The sequence below is a fragment of the Bicyclus anynana genome, chromosome 19, assembly GCF_947172395.1.
Source record: "Bicyclus anynana chromosome 19, ilBicAnyn1.1, whole genome shotgun sequence".
NCBI lineage: Eukaryota > Metazoa > Arthropoda > Insecta > Lepidoptera > Nymphalidae > Bicyclus > Bicyclus anynana.
Window position 1 is genome coordinate 12,313,980 of NC_069101.1, and position 22,392 is coordinate 12,336,371.

Genomic DNA, 22,392 nt, shown 5'->3' on the forward strand with positions numbered 1-22,392 from the left:
ATATTCGATCAGAAACGCAACCGTGGGCTTGCCGCATTATTATATAACGACTGCAGGTTGATCATCTCGCTGGTCTGACCGCTCGGGCAGACTGCTGTCAAATTAGGACCCATTGGAGAGCGACAGGCGGGGCTCCACCGGCGCTGGGCCCGATCGGTAAGCCGCGGGCGGGCGCGGTCGATACGGCGCGCGCAGGCGCGGGCCCGCGCGCGACATTCCGGCCGCCGCCGCCGCCCGCCGCACACGCGATGCATGCGGGCACCTAGCGGACACACGCGCGCGGGCCTCATGGGCACCGTGCTGAGCTTCAGCCCGCGCGAGCGGCGCCCGCCCGCCGCCGCCGCGCCGCCCGACCGCGCCGCGCTCGCCTACTCCTACGAACGCCTCAACAACGCCAAGAACAGGGAGAACCGCGACGCGCCGCGCGACGAACGCCGCGCCACGCTCGACGATGCCGCGAAAATCATCTCCGAAAAGACAGCGTTGGAGAAGAATCTCAAAAAGCACTCGCTGTTCATCAACGCGCTGTCGTGGAAGCGCTTTTCGACAGCCAACAACAACAAGAAGAAGTTGGAATGCAAGAGCAAGAGCGTGACGACGTTCCGCGCGCCGTTGGCGGACAACGCGCCGTTGGACCGCAACAAGAACACGCATGTGGCGGGGCTGTACCGCGCGCCGCCCGCGCCGCCGCCCGACGTCGCGCGCGCCAACGCGCTCAACAACAACGTGTGCTACGAGAAGCCGTTGGGCCCGCCCGCGCCAGCGCCGCGCAAGACCGTCATCCAGGCGTCCACGTCGGAGCTGCTCAAGTGCCTGGGGCTGTTCCTGCACGCGCGCTGCCACCGCCTGCGCGACTTCCAGGCGGGCGACGCCGTCATGTGGCTGCGCACCGTCGACCGCTCGCTGCTGCTGCAGGGGTGGCAGGTACGTGCGCCCACTGTCTACAGTATACACCTGCAACACACAAACAAATTGGATGATTTGATTCTCCTACACAGACAATACACAGACACATCGTATGGTTTTATATCTTTAGCAAAAGTTATCAATTATATACAAAGTTATCGCGAGTTATTTGCAAACAAGGATAGTGATAATAATTTACACACTGCAATTGGTCCTATATCTACAACCAATTTACTACCTACATTAGTGTACAAACTATGGGTTTTTAATTCTATAGCAAAAGTTAGCAAACACAAAATTATCTGCACACAGATAATTTGCACATACTGCAATTGGTTTCGTAAGACATAATTGGCTTTCCGCAATCTACACAACATCCATTAAAACACACCTTAAACCTTTAATCATAAGTATGTAAATCTCAATTATGTGATGTTTCCATTCATTAAACATCTATACAGTGGAACGTTATTCTGTTACAACTACCAGTTTGATCCAATACAAATAATCTAAAGATGACTTACAACCGTCGTCCTCACAATAACAGACTGCATCTATGCCCGTGACATGTATGCTATAACCAAAGATTTTATACTATTAGATATGTTACGTGCCTACAAAATCACCACAAAACGACATCCGAATTTAGCAACTTCACTGAGCGTACTTACATTTGCACAATTTTTTGCTTTTCATGTTTACTTACATTATACATTTATGTTTATATTTTTACACTTTCTGAACACACAACTTGACATATTTGTATGTATTATTTGTTACTAGCGGACTCGCGCAACCTCGTCCAATTGTGACTCAGTCTTTCACAAATCCCGCTGGAACCATTGATTTTTCCGGGATGAAAAGTAGCCTATGTGTTGATCCAGAGTAAAATATATTTCCATTCCAAATATCAGTCAAATCGGTTAAGTAGTAGCTGCGTTAAAGAATAACAAACATCCATACAAACTTTCGCATTTATAATATTAGTAGGATAGGATAGCATAGGATAAATATCTTTCGTTGTTTACTATGCAACTAAACAAAATTAAGTCAATAAGCCACCTTTGTTCGCCTCAGTTTCGACGCGCTGATGACATATCTATAATATAAAATCTTTGTCTATTACAAAAACATCGTTTTCAAATGTATTCAATCTAGAACCATTGCATTGTCGGTCTGAAAATATAATCCGTTACTTTAGGTACCATTGTTGTGATTGCATTCATTTTGACAAAGTTCCCAAATTGTCTGCATGTTATTGATTATCTTTGTCATGGCATCACTTCAGAGGATTTCAGGCGCCTTGTTGTACGCTAAACCAAATGCTGTGTATCATAATTATAACCTTAATACGTTTTATTAGTGTAATTGTTATGCGACCTTGTATCTAATATGCTGAATCAGTATAAACAGTATACACACACCCAGGGCCGGACCGTCCATACGGCGAAATGAGCGGTCGCTCCAGGCGCCAAATCCTAGGGGGCGCCGAAATAGTAAAGACAAGATCGAAAAGAAATTTATGTGATGAATTTACGTGCGCGAAAGGCGCCATAATTGGATCTCGCTCCATTCTAAAATTTACCTCGGTCCGGCCCTGCACACACCAATACATCTAGTTTTAACATGGTTTATAGTAAATTATTTTATTTTAAAAATTTATTAAATAGTTAATTAAATTCTTATTTTGACCAAAATCACGAAATCATTTCATCATTTTTACTCCATATTTTGTTAGGAACACGAAATGTCGATTGTTTTAATATCTACTAAAGATTAGGTATTTTTACTACAGCACAGCTAATAATTCTCTAACGATCACCGCTATCTTTTTCATTCTACAACATCGTGTTAAACAGAGAGAAATAGAGGCACTTGCGAGTTATATAAATTTCGTTATAGAATAGCCTAGCAAAACGTACAGATACAGACTGCATTCTCAATAGTTACGAGTAACATCTAAAACAATAGTTTGAATCAATTGGTGATACATGCCCAAACATATACCAAATTAGTTAGTAGTTAGTTGGGTATAGGAACCTTCGAGTAAATAAAAAAAATAGGGCGTAGGACATTCTGTAGAACCCTTTCATCTACGCATACTCTACGCATTGTTTACGCCCAAGACAAAGGTTGAATACATTTTTATGGCTTTGTGAATATTTATTTCTTAGTTTATTTGTATATTTATTGTACACTTATTGATATTTATCTTTATCTAGTTTAGCCTATATTATATGTTTATCATTTTATATGCATTAATGTTATTGGCATGCATTTGTCTAAATAAATAAATTCACGCGCTCAAATAGAAGCATCTTAAGGCGTAGAGCCTCTACCGGCCTCTACGTCTACGAGTTACGAGTAGCAAGTTGGTATTCGACTAAATTAAAAAAATAGGGCGTAGGACACTCTGTAGATCCCTTTCCTCTACGCTAACTCTACGCACGAGTCCTAATAAATAAGATTAAATTAATGTCTAAGAAGGGATGATTTGATATAGTTCGGAGCTATCATCATCATCATCATCATCATCATCATCATCATAATTATCTGGAGATGGATGCCCACAGCTAGACATACTCGTAGGCCTCTTGAAGGGACTTCTAAATAGAGCCAGTTGACATTCTCGCACTGGGTTCATTACACAATATGGTTGCTATAGTGTGTTTTCAAATCGTCATAGGTTTGCTAAAGTTTAATACAAAATATGTTAATATCCCACATTGCGTTAACTTAACAAAAAATATTTTTTTTTGTGGGGTAACATCTATACTAATAATATAAAGCTGAAAAGTTTGTTTGTTTGTATGATTGAACGCGCTAATCTCAGGAACTACTAGTCCGATTTGAAAAATTCTTTTTGTATTAGATTGCCCATTTATTGAGGAAGGCTTTAGGCTATATATTATTACCGTTTTTTTTACGGGAACGGGAACCACGGGGTAAACCGCGCGGCGTCAGCTAGTAATCCATAAGAGACATTTATGTTTATATTTTTGTATTTATGGGGGATGTGTTGTAAACCAGTGTTTTGGATGACAACTTTATTAAAAGGTATCAAAGTGATAATTAAGTTGTCAACCTAAATACTGGTTTAATTACACAACAGTTAAATAATAAATTTATCATATTATTATTGCAAATTATATACGAAAAATCTAATTTAATTTTTTGTGAAAAGTTTAGTTTGATTGATAATTTTAATTAATAATTGATGAAAATAAATAAACAATCGTATAATTAAAGAAATCCTATGCATTCGAAGATGTAAAGGTATCATCACACAAGCGGGACGGGACGCCGACTAGACTCTGACGCGACGTGAGCCGATTGTGAAGTGCTATGACCAGTGCTTGTAAACCTGGAGGCTTGTGCCTCATACTTCTATTATGTTTGTAATTTCATCGTCAACAAGAATATAACCAAACACAGCATTACTGCGTCGCTGCAGACAAAACATGACGATTAAACGTTCCCGGACAAGCTTTGTCACTAACTGCCCAAGTTGTCTTACTTCAAATTAAACTACATAAGGGAATTACCAACTGTTGAGTTTCTAGCCAGTTTCTTATCAGCAGTACCTGCCTTCCGAACCGGTGGTAGAATCTTTACAAATAGTCAACTGACGTGTAAAAGTGCTTGTAAACTGAGCCTACTTGAAATAAATGATTTTTGATTTGATTTGACCTTTCCCCGGCCATGGCCTACCTTAACGTCCCAGTAATTTACCTAAATCTAAAAAAACTTGATAATTAAAAACAAAAAAGTTCTTAACTTTTTTTGTTAAAGTTAGAAACTTTATCAAAAAAGTTCGTTTTAATGTTTTACGACAATTAATTCCTTCTTTATTTTGTCCCAAACGGGGACAGGCAAAGATTGTTGATTGTTTATCAACATTTGAAGAGTTAAGGTTGGTTTGTTGGTTCGTTTTGCTTCTTTGTTAATGTTGTTGGTAACAGGAAATGTTGGTAAAAAAAACTTTTTCTATACAGTTTCAAATGTTACTTCGCTGCTTTGGTACACAAGCGAACTTTTTGAGCTAGATGAGTGATAAAAAAATATTTTTTTTTCTTTATGAAATATACATTTATTAAACAAATTATTTATTCTTTTTTACTATATAAAAATAAGTTGGGTTTTCCTTCCTGACGCTATAACTCCAGAACGCACGAACCAATTTCCACGGTTTTGCATTCGTTGGAGGTCTCGGGCTTCGTGAGGTTTATAGCAAAGAAAATTAAGGAAAAGGTAGGGGTAGGGTAGGGTAGGTTAGGGGTAGGGTAGAGTAGGGTAGGGTAGGGGGTAGGGTAGGGGTAGGGTAGGGGTAGAGTTGGGTAGGGGCAGTAGAAAGTTTACATCGAGTTTCACACGGACGAAGTTGCGGGCGTCCGCTAGTATATCATAATTTTTATATCCATATAATTATATAGGGGGATATACTGATTTCCTGAAGCCGACGTAGTATTGGCTGGTGGGTGTTCCCCTTTGAATTTCCTTTAATATACTTAGTTTCTATCATGAACGAGTATAATTTCAGTATCTATTTTCAAAACAATAGTTGATAGACTATAGATAGATATATAGATATAGATAGATAGATATCTTCTTGGCAAACCCACCCTAACCTTAACCTTATCATTACTTTTTATCAAAGGCATGATTGTATTCAAACGCAAGCCTATCTATAGAAAAATATGCAATAGCAATATTATGAGAATGATTTATAGCTGCAGCTTATTTTCGTCCCTAAGGCTGAGTTCAGATTGGACGAAATTCTGTAACGTCACGTTACGTTACGCTAGCCAGGCTGGTTGGTCCAGATTTTTTGGACCGATGTCGCTGGGGTGAGTCACTTGTATACGTAGCAATAAAAATGGTTATACCGCCATTTGCCGGTACCCAGACGAGCAATGAGATTAGCATGTAAGGAGGCTGACTGGTACCTACTTTAGGTCTCTCGATTGCGCCTCAAGTAAAGAACAATATAACATTACAATAAATAATGAAGTGTTGATAGGTACTACATAAGAAAATCATGGAAACACTAATCCGAATTATTAAGTAATGATGACCAACCACCCACCAGGTGGACTGACGACATCAAGCGAGTCGCATGTATTCGCTGGATGCAGGCGGCTCAGGATCGTGATGTTTGGAAGTCCCTACAAAAGGCATATGACCTGCAGTGGACGTCCATCGGCTGCCATGATGATTATGATGAAGTACCTAATGATAAAACTTTTGAGAAAAAAGAAGATTTTTATTATTATTTTGTAGTTTGAAAAAATAAGGCAAACTAAAAAAATGTGCAATTATAGCAGTATAATTATGAGCATGATATAAAGTTGCAGTATTTTCGTTCCTAAAGCTGAGTTCACATTTGTAACACTGCGTAACAATACCGAATAGCGTAACAATACCGAATAGCGTAACATTACGCATTTGTCTTGTTTGCCCAATGGCTAGCCTACGTAGTTTCAGATTATGAGTTCCTAGGTTCCAGTCTCGGGCTGGCTGGTGTGTGCTGATAATGAAATTATTAAAGGGCTATAGGGCCAGGCCTCTCTTCATATAGGAGGGGGGTATATGGAGCGTAGACCCACCACTCTGTACCAAATGCGTGTTGGATTAGAATGTTAATGTTTCTTTAACTGCCACTATTATTTATTAATTTTATTTTATTTTACTCTTCAAAATATTTATTGAAATTAAGCCTAACCTTAATGCAACACAAATCACAGTTGGTGATCTTAATGTGCACGTGCTATTATAATTACTTATACAATATTAAAATCAAAATCACAAACAATAAAAATTTTAATAAAAAAAAATTCAACCGACTTCCAACTCAAAAATTAACCTAAACTAAAAAACAAGAAATAACTTCTTACCTATGTGCTACCTTCTGATCAGTTTGCAGGCGGTGCCAAGCCAGTGATGTTTTAATTCAAGCCGTTTAAATTACAAAATTTCTGTGGTTCTTTCATAAACAGCTTAAATTAAAACATGACACTGAATTGGCACCGCCTTCAAACTGATCAGAAGGTAGCACATAGGTAAGTAGTTATTTCTTGCTTTTTAGTTTAGGTTAATTTTTGAGTTGGAAGTCGGTTGAATTTTTTTTTATTAAAATTTTTATTTTTTTATTTTTAGTGTTACCATACCTATTAAGTGTGAACAAAAATGAATTAGCTAAAATGTTATTTTCTAAAGATAGGTGCCTAACTCAATTTTAAAAATACTACCTTAACTTATATACAAAATTTCACTCCCCCTTTATCCACACGTAATATGAATATCCAGAAAAACGTGAAAGGTATCATAACTAATGAGAAATGGTCTTAACTTTCCTCCGTCTTTATCATCAGACCCCCTATGCAGTCACAATCCTTATGGGTGGAAAGTTCTCATCAATATAAAATTAATCAAGTCCAAACACAAGGTAGCTACTGTGAACCGTCGAGGAGTTCCCTTTACTCTCCTTCATCTTCATCACCAGATCCCTAATACAGTCACAACCTATCAAGGTGGAAAGTTCTCATCAATACAAAATTATCAAGTCAAAACACAATGTAGCTACTGTGAACCGTCGAGGAGATCCCATAACTGTCCTTCGTCTTCATCACCAGACCACTAATACAGTCACGACCCATCTAGGTGGAAAGTTCTCAGCAATACAAATTTATCAAGTCCAAACACAAGGTATCTACTATGAACCGTCGAGGAGTTCCCTTAACTGTCGTTCGTCTCCATCACAAGACCCTTAATATAGTCACAAACCATCTAGGTGGAAAGTTCTCATCATTACAAATTAATCAAGCCCAAACAAAAGGTAACTGCTGTAAATCGTTGACGAGTTCCATCGTCTGTGTTTCGGCTCCATCATCACCCACTCCAGACCTTCATAAAGTTGTAGTGGTTTAAAATACCTTATGGAAACAATAACAAACGTACTAGCCGTCTCTACAATTTTTGAAAGTTCCCCTCATTTTCTCTAGGATGCCATCATCAGATCCTGGCAAGAAAAAAATGGGACCACCCTGGAATCAAACCCTTCAAAACAAAAAAAGAATTTTCAAAATCGGTCCATAAATGACGGAATTATCGCTGGACATACATAAAAAAAAAAAAAAAACATACATACAGCCGAACGTAGAACCTCCTCCTTTTTGGAAGTCGGTTAAAAAGAGAAAAAAAAACAATCATTAACGGGTAGTTAAATAAAAAGAATAATTATTCTGTCAGTGTACCTCTGTTGCGACGCTACACAGTATTACTACAATTTCCGCAATTGTACACGTTCGTATATAATATATGATCAGATGTGACAGGGACCTCCGAGGTACGTGCGTGTAACACTATCTACTTTCCAACTTTGGGTTGAGAACTTAGAGTGCGTGGAAGATAAGACTGCGCGAGACTGGTGCCGCAATTATGTAGCCAGCGTTAGTGATCTCTTTTACCCAACAAGAGATAGACAGAGATAGACTACAATGTGGCGGCACTTTTGATTAGTTCCGCGCGAATTTCTAATTCTCCTCTATCTGTCTCTTTCTATAATATCGTATTACACAGAGAGAGATAGAGGTAGGTGAATTCGAAACTGGCACTTGTGAGTTATACAAAACATCGTTACAGAATAGCCCTGCTGAAGTCACCCCATAAGTACTATTAAGTTCAGACCTTCGTATACACCGTCGAATGATTGCTCTGTAACATGTTACATTACACGTTGCAACACCAGTGAGTAACAACCTTTAGGAAGTGACGTACACACTGCGGTGAGGTAGCTCTGGGAGGAGGGAATCTGCAACTCTATACTCATTAGTTTTCATGTTATCCGCAGTGCCAAACATTTATATGATAAATAAAAAATATTTATTGACACGTTTTCTATCCATCTATGTATACTCGTATATAAAAACATAATTTACTGCCTTACATACCAACATACAGCCCAAAAGTAGTTTTTGAAAATTTAACCCCTAAGTAAATATAAAGGTGTTTTTTAGGGAAATCTTTTTCTAAACTAATAATATCAAAAGCCAAGATTAGACAGAAAATGACGTGACAGCCCAGTGGATATGACCTCTGCCTTCGATTCGGAGGATGTAGGTTCAAATCTGGTCTGGCATGCAACTCTAACTTTTCAGTTACGTGCATTTTCAGAAATTCAATAACACGTGTCACAAACGGTGAAGGAAAAACCATCGTAAGGAGACCATACCTGATTATTAATTTTCTACGTGTGTGAAGTCTACCAATCTGTATTTGGCCAGCGTGGACTAAGGCCTAACCTTCTCATTCTGCGAGGAGATTCGTGCTCAAAAGTGAGCAAAATATGGGTTGTTAATGATGAAGATTAGATATTTTTGTTTTGATTTTACTCAAAAACTAGTTTTCTTTTTATTTTTTACTCCAAGTAACAGGCTACATTTTTCATCCCCGTATTCCTACTAAATCGGAAACTATGCGGGTGAAACCGCGGCGCGTTGTCTACTCTATTTATATTTCTGAAGGAATGTACAAATTACGAATTCCAAACAAACGAAAAGGTCAGCCTTAATGCTTTTCAATTATTGTTGTTCAACTCTTAAGTGCTCGGAATGTACATTAAAATGAAATTTCCACAATTTTCCGTTCACAATGAGCACCGCCCGCCCCCGCTTGCACCCCCGGGAAAGTTCCTTTAACCTTAATAAGTGTTTTAATTAATTAATTATTCCAATTCCAATCTGCTGAGTAGGCATATTAAAGGGTGGCTGTCCACAAACGCTGCGAAACGATACTCAGGCTATGATTCAAAATCTATATTTCTATACTGATTGCAGAGTATACTATTATTATATAGTATACTATTATTATAAAGAGGTAAAGTTTGTAGTATTGTAGGGGGTAATCTCTAGATCTACTATCATCATCATTGACAACCCGTATTCGGCTCACTGTTGAGCACGAGTCTTCTCTCAGAATGATAGGATTCAGCCTAATAGTCCACCGCGCTGGCCCAATGCGGATCATCAGTCATCAGACACGTAGATAATTCTCAGGTATGCAGATTTCCTCTGAATGTTTTTCCATCACCATTTGAGATACGTGATATTTAATTTCTTAAAATGCACATACTTAATTGAAAAGTTTCAAAAGAAATTGTATTCGAACCTACATCCTCCAAATGGAACGCAGAGTTAATATCCAATTTGCTTTCATGGCTCGCTAATGCTTCAGTTACTCGTACCACATAAAAACTTCACAGCTTACTTACGTATAGAGTAGCAACTAGACACAACTGTAGTGGACAGTCGCCTTAACTATCTACAATGCCCGACTCGGAGTTACGGATGCGCTGTGTTGAAAAGATCGATATTGTGATGTTGACGACCTCGCGGTGTGAACATCACGGCTGCACGTAGTCAAACGTGCCAATAACTGTTCTGTGACGTCATCTTTCTTACCTCTTATGCCTGTTTCTTCTTATCATTCCATGTTTTTCTTTCCTCTTTTGGTGGCTTTCTTCATTTCTCTTTCCTATTATGCTTCAGGCTTCTTAAACCTTAGGATAACGTTTTTGATGGTTGGTTCGGTTCGGTTTATTTGTTATGTTGGTAATTCACTCCCGTGTCCCAAGAAGTATTGTAAAGTTGTTGGTTGTATCAAATTATGTTTAGTCAAACATTATGACCTTATATGCTCGCCAAGTCAGACCTTCTATTGGATGTGTATCGCACTCAATTTCACCAACTAAATTGTCTGTTGGTCTTTTGAGAGACGAGGTAAACTCACACATCGAAAATATTTAACACCAATAAATATATCCCCTATCCGTAATATATCTTACACTGCAAACAACTATACCACTGTAAAAATATATTTTTAAATCGTAATACACACACGTGTAATTTTAACATAATATTTCACTACAACCACAAATCAATAAGAACATTCGGTTCGGGCGGACACATTTTTTTTTATTCTTTACAAGTTAGCCCTTGACTGCAATCTTACCTGGTGGTAAGTGATGATGCAATTTAAGATGAAAGTGGGCTAACTTGTGAGGAGTACTCGACCGTTCGTAATAAACCGTTTTTGCCGGTAGGGTGTTAACTAGCCACGGCCGACGCCTCCCACCTGACCAATTTAGAAAACCTTAATTGGCCCAGGACCTCCGACTTTTAAATCCACCGCGAACACCACTGCGCTACGGAGGCCGTCAAATTAAATGTTATTTTAAAGTAAAAGAAAAATTTTAAATTACACTGACTATTTAGTCACCACAAACCATGTGGTCCAAGCCATACTATCATGACCACATACCCACCACCACGCACTAGCCGTCACAACGGTCTATATATGCAAACACTAGCCACAAAGTAACCAGATAACCACATGCCAATTAATAGTAACAACGCAACCACATCGACATTTTGTAGTGACCACAATGCAATTCGTAGAAGCTGTAGCGACAATATACATGTAACCACTGCTTGACCACATTGTGGCTAAACTATGGAGTGTCGTGTACGTGTGAACTCTCCCTAAGAGTGTGTTCTTTTTTTTAATTATATAGATGATAGCCCTTGACTACAATCTCACCTCATAGTAAGTGCGAATGAAGTAGATGCGATGGAAGAAGTGGGCTAACTTGCTAGGAGTAGGATGAAAATCCACACCCCTTTCGGTTTCTACACGAAATCGTACCGGAACGCTAAAGTTCACATTTCAGATTTGATATAAAGTTGTAGATTGTGGTGGCAACTTAACTCGTTGCGTATGAATCTTCGTAGACATTAGCGTAGGCCTGGCGTAGACCCGAAACTGAAAATGAAATTCCACTTGGTTTCTATTTTTTTTTTCTTTTTCTGACTTGCGCTTGATTGATGACGATGAGATGCGCTACAAACATTGATGAAACACAATAATTAAAATATAACGTGCTTTTTTTAACGAAAAATTGTTTTTTATTTATTGAGAAAGAATACATTAGCTAACTTATCCTAATAACTATACAAATCATGCCCACGTGGAATGGTGGCAAGAATACTGGCTGCATTTTGATGACGTGCTTGCCTAGAAGATATTAACCATAAAGGTGACTGGTGTGTGATTGAATCAGAAATGAGGAAATCCGCAGAAGAACCAAAGTCACTGACATACGTTGATCAGCGAGTCGCGAAGCTGAAGTGATAAGATAATGGACGGGACACATAGTTCGATTGGACGATTGGATGGACGTTGGTGTCTCATGGTGCTGAAATGGGCGACCCATCACTAGAAAGCATAGTGATGGTTGTCCTCCGACCAGGTGAACTGGGATTCGCAGGCTCAGGTCAGGGTCAAGGTCGTGATGTTTGGAAGTCCCTACAAAAGGCCTATATCCTGCAGTGGACGTCCATCGGCTGATATGATTATGATCATTAGAAACTTGTAGTACTTGACTTGAATGAATACTAATCACCTACCCGCTCCCGGCGTATAGCTATCCTATTGTACAAAACAGAAGCAGGAAACATTGTGAATTTCCACGATCCAGCTTAGCGCTTCTAAATTATTTTAATTACAGTAGTATATAAAAAAGATAAGTCGCATTAAAAGTCCCATGCAAAAACATTGCAATGAAAATGCACAAAATATGTGCGTGCGTAGCGAAAAAGGACTTTTCTAGTTATGTTTTATGAAAAGCCTTTTAACATCGCTGAACTTAATCCACCGTGGCCTACTTCGCAAGTACATCATTGAATTCCCTACGTCATTTTCATATCTAGACACGACCTAGATATCTTTGGGGTCGCATAAACATTTGTGTTTTAATTTTACTTTGTATTTAACTATCATTTATATTTTTTTTTATTAAAATAACGCAGTCAGGTGTTGGGAAGTTTTAGAGACATGTCTCTTTGAGCACGTTAAGCCGTCGGTCGCGGTCATGATCTTTTACATCTGAAAGTGAATGTTAGGTTTAAATAATTTATTAGGCTAAATCTTCCGCCCAACTCAATTCCTATCTTTAGTTGTAGACGGACAGCCTGAGTTGAAGTAAAAAATGAATACTTTAAATTATTTACCAGCGGATTTCGTCTGCCAAAAATTCAGTTTAAAATACAATGAAATCCGCAGAAAACAGACTATTCCGGGATAATAAGAATTAAATTTATCTTTGTACTAAAATAATTTCAGCGGCTTAGCTGTGAAAACGTAAGTACTCATTCGCACGAAAGTTAAAAAAGCGATGCGTTAAAACCCAGCGTTGGCGGGCATACCGTATTGTATGAAGTTAAATGAAGGTCTATTTCCAACGGCCAAAATTGAAAATGCAATACTGCTCGACGAAAATGTAATTGGGAATGTATTTGTTGTATTTCAATGTGCGAATGAGGGCTAACAGACAGACAGACACACATTTTCAGCTACTTTCCCTTTTATAATAAAAAATCTTTATAAAAAAGTCGTTATAAAAGACTCTAATGGCGGAACATAATTTAGAAGCTTACCGCCAACTTCGAACCTGTGCTTGATTTTGGGAGTTCGAACATCATCATCCATCATTGCGCATGCAATACTTATGCGTATTCTGAAGAAAGCAGGCCAAAGAAACCTGTAAAATACGGAGGAGTTAGTACTTCTTCGTTGCAAGATTGAACTTCATCACTAGCAACCCATTTTCGGCTAACTGTTGAGTAAGAGTCTCCTCTCAGAATGAGAGAGGTTAGGACACCACGCTGGCCCAATGCGGATTGGCAGACTTCACACAAGTAGGTACAGAATTGAGAAAATTCTCAGATACGCAGATTTTTTCACGATATTTTTCCTTGTTGTACTTGGCTTGACGAAATTCTGCTTCGAGTACATGACGTAATTAAGCATTTTTATATTCAAGGAGTCATGGGATGACTATGTTATTTATAATGAAAAAACTAACAAACGCACTAGCTGTCTCTACGATTTTCGAAATTTCCCTTTAATTTCTCCAGGATGCCATCATTAGATCCTGACAAGAAAAAAATGGGATCACCCTGGAAATACCCTTCCAAACAAGAAAAGAATTTTCAAAATCGGTCCACAAATGACAGAAATATCGCTGGACATACATATAAAAAAAACATACATACAGCCGAACGTAGAACCTTTTTGGAAGTCGGTTAATGTTATTTAAAATATATTGATTTTGGCCAACTATTCACGGTCATAAACTAACTATCTACCGTATTATATCTGGTCGGTGTCCAAGATACATAATATTGTAACCACATTCATTATATCGATGAAGTTATTTCGGAACTATTATAGTTATTATTAAATGTTAATGATCGTATCCTTCACACTCGTATATATGATGACGGTTCGCGCGGCACGTGTAAGGTTTTTAGGGCAATAGTAATCAATATATATAAATAAAATTAAGTGTCTGTTTGTGATTTCAAAATAACTTTGTTTTCTCACGTGCATATAGTCAACAAATTATTACAATACATCTCTTAGTTCTTAGTAGATATTTATGTTTTTGGACCCATTGCCATTGACGCGATTTTACCTTATTTGGGTTGGATCAAAAACATTTTTAGTCTCTCATTTAGGTTTTTTATACTTTTGTCTTTAAAATATTTAACAATATTTAAAAAATAAAATAAAGTTCTCTTAATTCGACGATTGATCTAACAATCAAGTGAAAGCTTCCTAAGGTGTTGATCGAAGCTTTTCGCTATACGATCATTGACTGAAACGACTATCGGTACAATAGTTGACTGACTCAACATTCCACATGGCAGTAATCTCCTGAGCAAGGTCCAAATATTTTGATACTTTTCCCTTTTCAGCTTTAACCAAATTATCGTCTTGTGGAACAGTAATATCGACAATTATTGCATGGCGCGCTAACCGATCAACTAGGTATATTATCATAAAATAGTTAAAATTATGTTAACTTTGACTCGAACCCAAAAAATCATAATTTTTAAAATAGGTAACGGTATGGTTCAAGGCAGTTTGAGATTGGATGGGTAGTGTCCTAAATATTTCAAGCTAGCTACAAGGCACGAGCTACTTAATGTGATGGGATAATATTTCACCCTAAACAGCGCTACGTTCATTCAATATGGATGGTGCGGCGCCCCTTCAATCAATACTCGCCATGTCTTGGTGAATGAACGCTGTTCGTTTAAGTCTTACGATTATGTGACGATTTGTCGTATCGTTTGCTTAAAATAAAGATGTTTTTATTTTATTACATTTTTTTTCCATTGTATTAGTAGTTAATGAAAACTATGATCATTAGATGATTTTTATAACACATCCTTTACAGCGTCAATTTCGAATTCCTTTCAATCGTTAGTATCGTTTAAGACAGAGAGATATAAAATAGAGAAGAATTTCCGATTGCCACAAAATACATTATAGTAAAACTATGGTATGGTAAAACATGTCTGTATGTATGGATCTGTAAATGTAATAGGATCAATAATTTTTGATTATGATCAATGATTTAATAATTTTTATAATTATACTATTTAATCGCAGCATTTTGTTTTGTCCATCTATCGCACATCGGCTGTGGAGTAGGCGTAAAGTGAAAGGCGCTCGGCATAGCCCAAGCCAATATGGCGGCTCCCAAAACTTGCATCGGCTGATCGTGTAACAATACAAATCACACAATATTTTATATTTATAACATGACACATGCGAAACACGAAATACGAAATTGAGATTCTAATTTAAAATGTCATCCGGTGTTTACTGGTGGATACCACACAGTAGGTAATGACATTTTATTAATAGGTTGATAATAAGACCAAAATAGTGAATAGGCCAACTGTTTATGTATCACTAACTCACGATAAGATATCGTGTCGAAAGTTATAAAACCCAATAAGGGTTTGTTTAGAGCGAGAGGGAGCCATGGCGTGATCCGTGGGTTTGTGTTGTAAAGAGAAGCCATGAAAGAAGTGCGCATGCTAATCAATACGCAAACAAATACTGGCGGTGAGGCAATGCTTTAATTACTGCTGTAAACCGTTGTACTGCTTTCATAACACTTTGTGTTATAGTTCATAACTAAAATGAACATTTTTATATTATGAAAACCTGAGCAAGAGCTTAGCGTTTACTTTTGTTTTATAATCGTATTTTTCTCTCAGATTATTCTCTATTCTAATGCTTTTTTGTACTTGGAACTTTCTTTTGAATTACCTTCAGTCCTTCAGTACTTATATCTGTGTTCGAATCTGTTTAAAAACTTTCAGATTATTTATTGAGTGATATATTTACAACAAAAACAATATATTTTTACCCGACTGCGTCAGAAGGAGGGTAATGTTTTTCGAGCGTATGTATGTCCATTTCTTTGGCGCGCCCTACAGCCCAAACGGCTGGACGGATTTTGATATATGAGGTGTCATTGAATTTGTTAGAATTGTTGTAGTGACAAAGGCTATATAAATTTTCAAAATGGCGCCCGTAAATGAAAAATAGGTGGGTAAGATTTGTCTTACCTTACCCTAATAATATGGGTATCAAATGAAAGGTCGTAAAAAGACAATTTCAAAAATATATATACTGTATTATGTTTATATTACTGTTTTAACACAAATTATCAAAAAAAGCGTACTAATTATATGAAAAACCAAAAATTAAAAAAAAAAAAAAAATGTAATTATCTTATTCTGTTGAATTACCGCCAATCCACATTGAAGCAGCGTGGTGGGTAGCTTAGCTCAATTTATCGGGTATTATTCTGAAATAATTATTGTGATGTGAGGCTTAGTGTAGCAATAAAGATATCTTATTTCTTCTTTCTTTTTTTCTTATATCCCCTCTCCTATACAGAAGAAAACATAGCTAGTGGTTAATGAGCAGTTAAAATAGACCAATAATGATGACCAAGCTGAAAAGTTTGAAGACTTCATTGTTGCGCAAATCATTACAGTTATGCTACTTTGTAAACTGATAAATCCATGTAAACTTTATCAATCTTTTAAATAATTAATTAAAATTTAAAAATATTGAAATAAATTATATTTTAATATTTTTGGTGACTTTCTTCCCCTTTCGGTATCCCTTCACATCTTAGTGAAAGAAAAAAAGCTACGTCTATTGTATCCGACCACAAAAGCTTACTGACTACCTTTTTCTTTATCTTTTAGCACCTACTGCCCCATTATGCTTTCAACGAAACAATGGCTTTCGTGGCTCACGGCACCCCATGCCTCTAATTAAATATTTTCAGCTTTACGTCGCACAAAATGGCGTCTTTTAATTTGCCTGCCAACAACAAAGCGTAGTGTGCTGGTTTCTTTTCTTAGCCCAATTGTTGGTCACTGGACATATCTATTCGTATTTCTCGTAATAACTTCTCGTCAACTTTTCTAAATAAGTAAAATACAAGGGGTATTTTACTTGTTTGTAAAAGTTGAGAATAACTAAGGCCGGGTTCACTTCCTTCTGATAAGTGTAAGATAAATGGATGTTAGTTTTGTCATCTTGGCTTACTTTACAAGTCAAGTGACAAAGACAGAAATAAATGGTGATAAACTAAAAAATTAAAACCTGGTTGAGTTTGTTGTGGGCTTTTCTAGGACCAAGGCGCATGGCGCAAAGAACCCACGTCACCTTAATTTTAAATTTTCGACTACCTAATAATATTATTACCTGACGTTTCGAAAGTGCTTGTAAACTAAGCTTAATTGATATACTACTTAAATGAATTTTGACTTTGAAAATAATAACCCAGGATCCGTGAAACATTTTTACAATTCATTACTATCAAGTTAATTTTCCGTGAATAGCTTCATCTTGATGAGACGGTAAACTTTTTTATTTACGAAAATTATATTTTTGATTTGGCCACGCGCAAACTTATCGTGCGCGCACACTACTTGAGATTTTTGAGGTCTGAGGTCCCAAGTTTAGACACGTAGTAAATCTTGCTTTTTCCAGCACTATTTCGGTAAAAAAGCAAGTATTCTACCCTCAGTTTCGTTTGTAACACAATCTTGCGTCCACATTCTTTGTTTTGTCTGTACACACAGAGCCGCGCCAGGCACTCAGGGAATATAGCTTCGCAAAGGGTTTCATATTGACCTTCCGAAACGAGGTTCGGCTTAGTGTGTACAAACATTCCTTTGTGTGTTCAGTTTGGTTATTTTCCGCTTAATGTGTGTAATTAGGATTTTTTGTAAATCCCAACGGTGTAAAAAATAACGGCAAATAATAAGGGAAATGACGATTTTCCACCAAAAACATTTTCATGTAAAGTAATGAAAATCTACTTGCTACTTATACAAAACATGTACTGTAAAGATTGATATAATAAGCTAAAAATAAATCACTTTGTCATTATGAATACTTCATTAAGTTTCAGCCAGAATTAGGCATGTAAATTAGATTGACAAAGTACCTTGAAGGTGACTTGCTAAGTTGGGCAGATGATTATATACCTCCTCGCCGTCACGTTGTTAAGTAGACTATACCTATTTATTAAGTAGGGCTGTCACTGCATTCATTTTAATTTACTTATATGTAGCTATTCTCTCTCTCCAGTCGGTCCCTCATGACTGAGGATCGTGACCACCATGGCGAGTCTTCTTTTGGTATACAATGTTCCTCCATCGAGTACGGTCGCTGGCCATTTGGACGGCACTGTAAAAGGTGAGGGCTCCTGTTTCCTTGAGAAGATCCGACCATAGGGTTGGAGATCTACCTCGTGGCCGTTTGCCTTCCACATTTCCCACCACAATAATTTTCTCCAAGTTATCGTTACCACGGCGTGTGATATGCCCAAAATAACTGAGGATGCGCTGTAGACAGATGGTTGAGAGACGTGTTTTAATTTGAAGCTGTGAAAGAATTGATACATTTGTACGTTTGACAGTCCACGGTACACGTAACATTCGCCTCCAGCACCACATGTAGCTATTACTGGACAGTTTAAGCTTGACTATAATTAGGCCTGATGGGATTGGAAGCAATGATAAGGTATAGGCAAGGCATTTTCCTAGCATGCCTGCCAGTGCCCACGCTACGCGGTTATTGCCTTGCCTTGTTAGCTTTTTGACCTTCAACCCTAGCCTAGCCTTCGTGTCAACACATTGCGAGCTTTTTCACCTTCAACCTTAGCCTTCAATCCAAAACACTGCGTTTGTCCTTGGTGAAAAACAAGACGTCGCAACCAAGTGTCTTTGAGTTTGTGACGTTCAAGGTGTAAAATTTGGATCTAATGAACTTATTTTGGAAATTCTTTTATCAATAGATAGCCACGTTATTTGCGAGTGTCATAGGCTATATTTTATCCCCGTATTGTAAGAGGGTGATAAACTTTTAAGCAACTAATCAAAATACCTATCGAGTGACAACCCTAGGAGTAGTATCATAAAATATTTCAGCAAAGACCTACTTTATGTCTTAACAGAACACATGTTCTGTTCTAATACAATTATCATACCGATCAATATCACACGGGCACTTATTTATGACTCACTTCTGACTTCAAGGTGAAAGAAAATTGCCAGTTTGGTAAAATTGTTCTACGCCTACCGAATGGATTATTGGATTGAGGGACGTGTTAACTATTTTCTTATCGTTATTTTTTAACTAATAATCATCATCATCATTATCAGCCGATGGACGTTCACGGCTGAACATAGGTCTTTTTTAAGGATTTCCAAATTACGCGGTATTGAGCCACTAAAACATATTATACATAGTATTGATAAAAACTTTGTAATAAACTCTATAAAAATCCAAAAAGTCTCGCTCCGAATCGAATCAGCTGTATTTAGTGTCAAGATGTAGTTTTTGTTTAATTTTTTAGACATAAGCCACTAATTAAACCAAATCATAGATTGAACCTTTTCTTTACTTGTACCAATTCTGATGTCATAAACTCATAAACACGACTTTTCGCCCTTGCGCGTTCATGAGCATGCGGGAAACTTTCGTGGAAAATCACAGAAATCATTAAATTTTTCCTTTCTGAATAACAACAAAAAGTCCTTGTTATGATTATGTTTTGGTAAGAATAGCCTAATACGCCATACATTCTGGATCTTTTAGATTTGACCTCTTTACTGTGAAGCTACTGAGGCTACAAATTTTTCTATGTTATGGTCTAAGGTCCAATCAACCTCTATACCAAATTTCATCCAAATTAGTTCGGTGGTTTAGCCGTGAAAAGGTAAACAGATAGACAGGCAGACTTATTATCTTAACTTCTTTTGTAATATTCGTATGGATTGACTTCAGCTGGAAATCGGACAGAGGACCTCTCTATGAAAAACCATGATTTACTTCATTAATTACAATAGTATGTCCCATATGTTAAAACATATTGTCACACTTATGTGTGTGTTACGCAGACGTCTGTATCCACCACTGTCTGTTACTCGAATGAACACTTGCGTGCTGCAGAATGCTCTACTTATATTTATACCCACCACAATATGACCATAGACATTACAGATCATAAAATTGTCTCGTTACAGGACGTGGCGTTCATAAACCCAGCCAACGTGGTGTTCGTATACATGCTGGTCCGCGAACTGGTGGACGGCGAGCGGATAGCGCGCCCGCAGGAGCTGCAAGCGGTGGTGCTGACCTGCCTCTACCTCTCCTACTCCTACATGGGCAACGAGATCTCCTACCCCTTGAAGCCATTCCTCGTAGAAGACTCCAAGGACAAATTCTGGGACCGATGCCTTTTAATCGTAGACAGACTGTCATTTAACATGTTAAGAATTAATTCCGAACCGGGCTTTTTTACTGAGGTCTTCACCGAGTTAAAAGCTTGTGGGGTTGTGGACACACCCCCTGCGCCGCCGCACCCCGCGCCCCCACCCCCTCACGCCATATCGGCCGCCTGACACACAGAGGTCGCTGTGCTGAGATTGGCACTCACTGACAGGCCCAGCAGAGTCTGATGTCGGCTTCTAACTATGGAAGCGCTTGGTCAATCGTCAATCAAATGGACGACCAATCAGACGTATAGGTAATTGAGGTATAAATTAGAACCGAATTGCGATATAAATAGGATGGTTAATTATACGGTATAGTGTTTGAACGTGTAGGTAAGTCTGAGCAAAGTTGTCCACGAGTTGTCCAAAATAGGTAGATTATTTGTATGCACTGCGAAAGTTGGAACATGTAAGTCTTACAGAACATAGACAATAAAAAGTCAAATAACATGGTACACTGAGCTAACAGTTGGTAATTCGCTAACTATGTGTCTTTCGGAGGTTAAGGAAACTAAGTCCTTCTGACATTAGTGCGTTTTACATTGGATTGCATGTGATGTAAAAAACCATCAATAGCTCGAGTCCATTCGGTGATTTTGATCTTTTGATAGCCACAGAGTTACTTAATAACCCAATTGAAAAGAGAAACTCCAAGATAATCTTGCGATGAATATAGACGTGCTGATTAGCGAATAAAAATGATTCTTAGCCTAATCGAGAGGTGCAAGCTTGATTATTATCGATCTTTTTAAATGTATAAAAAAATATTAAACAATCGAAAATGAGCTGAACAAATTGTCTATACGAAAATCTCCAAATAGGTCGAGTAAAACAAACGAAATTATAGGTCTGTTAGATCTATCGGAAGACCTATTTACGATTAGATGTTTCGGCAACGCTATCTAGAGTCTAGACCATACAAAAAGTCCTACTACGTTTCACTCTGATATAATATTACTAGGTAGGTACATACCTACTTTGTAATTATACGTCGTAGAGTCAGGAAGATTTAAGAATCTTCGCAGGACTTTTCACTGTTTATTAAGATGACCTCTCTAGCGAAGTTGTGCTATTCATTTGCAATGTCTTGAATTCGATTTCCAGCTAAGGTCAATATAGGATTTAAATTTTTCTAAATTGGCTGAGATTTAGTCAAGTGTCGCTTCTATTTTATTTCTATTTGTGAGATTCTAACGTCTCTGTTTGAGTTTTACAAAGTTTCAACTATCGTGGTGTAATCAGTAGCTAGCCTATAATATTACGAAACAATATTTAGGTAAAAGAAGTGTTTTACTTTATTTGCTCAGTACTGTTTGTTATGATTGACCAAGGCTTTTTATACCATAGCCGTGAATTAAAATGATGGGCTTATAAATAAAAATAAATTAATGGTTCTAATTCAGTTGTACACAAATACGAGTATTGCCTGGTAGGTACCTACCTACTGTTATGTATTCTGTGATATTGTAGGTACGATCTATGAAATGTGCCATCCTTATCAATAGAGATCATTGAGAAAAGGATGCCAATAACGTTTATAGATTGGTTTAAAGTTTAAATCATCAATAAAGAACGTAAACCGTTCGTAGGCAGTAATTATTTTTTGTATACGTTACACTTATATTAATAATAATGCCTATTTCGGACTACTTTAGTAGTTTGGTCGAGTACGAACAATTTTTGGGCGGTAGCATGTAGTATGCTACTCGACTAAAATGCTAAAGTAGTTCGAACTAGGCCTAAGTACAACGTTAGTGGTACGCTT

General features: G+C 37.7%; 1 protein-coding gene across 1 annotated transcript; it reads left to right on the forward strand.

Moving 5' to 3' along the window:
- Positions 1-233: 233 nt before the first annotated feature.
- LOC112044607 (cyclin-dependent kinase 5 activator 1) lies at positions 234-22,160 on the forward strand. Its single transcript, XM_024080490.2, has 2 exons — positions 234-924; positions 20,379-22,160. Exons 1-2 carry the CDS (start codon positions 253-255, stop codon positions 20,754-20,756), a joined length of 1,050 nt encoding a protein of 349 aa, XP_023936258.1. The 5' UTR covers positions 234-252; the 3' UTR covers positions 20,757-22,160.
- Positions 22,161-22,392: the final 232 nt, after the last annotated feature.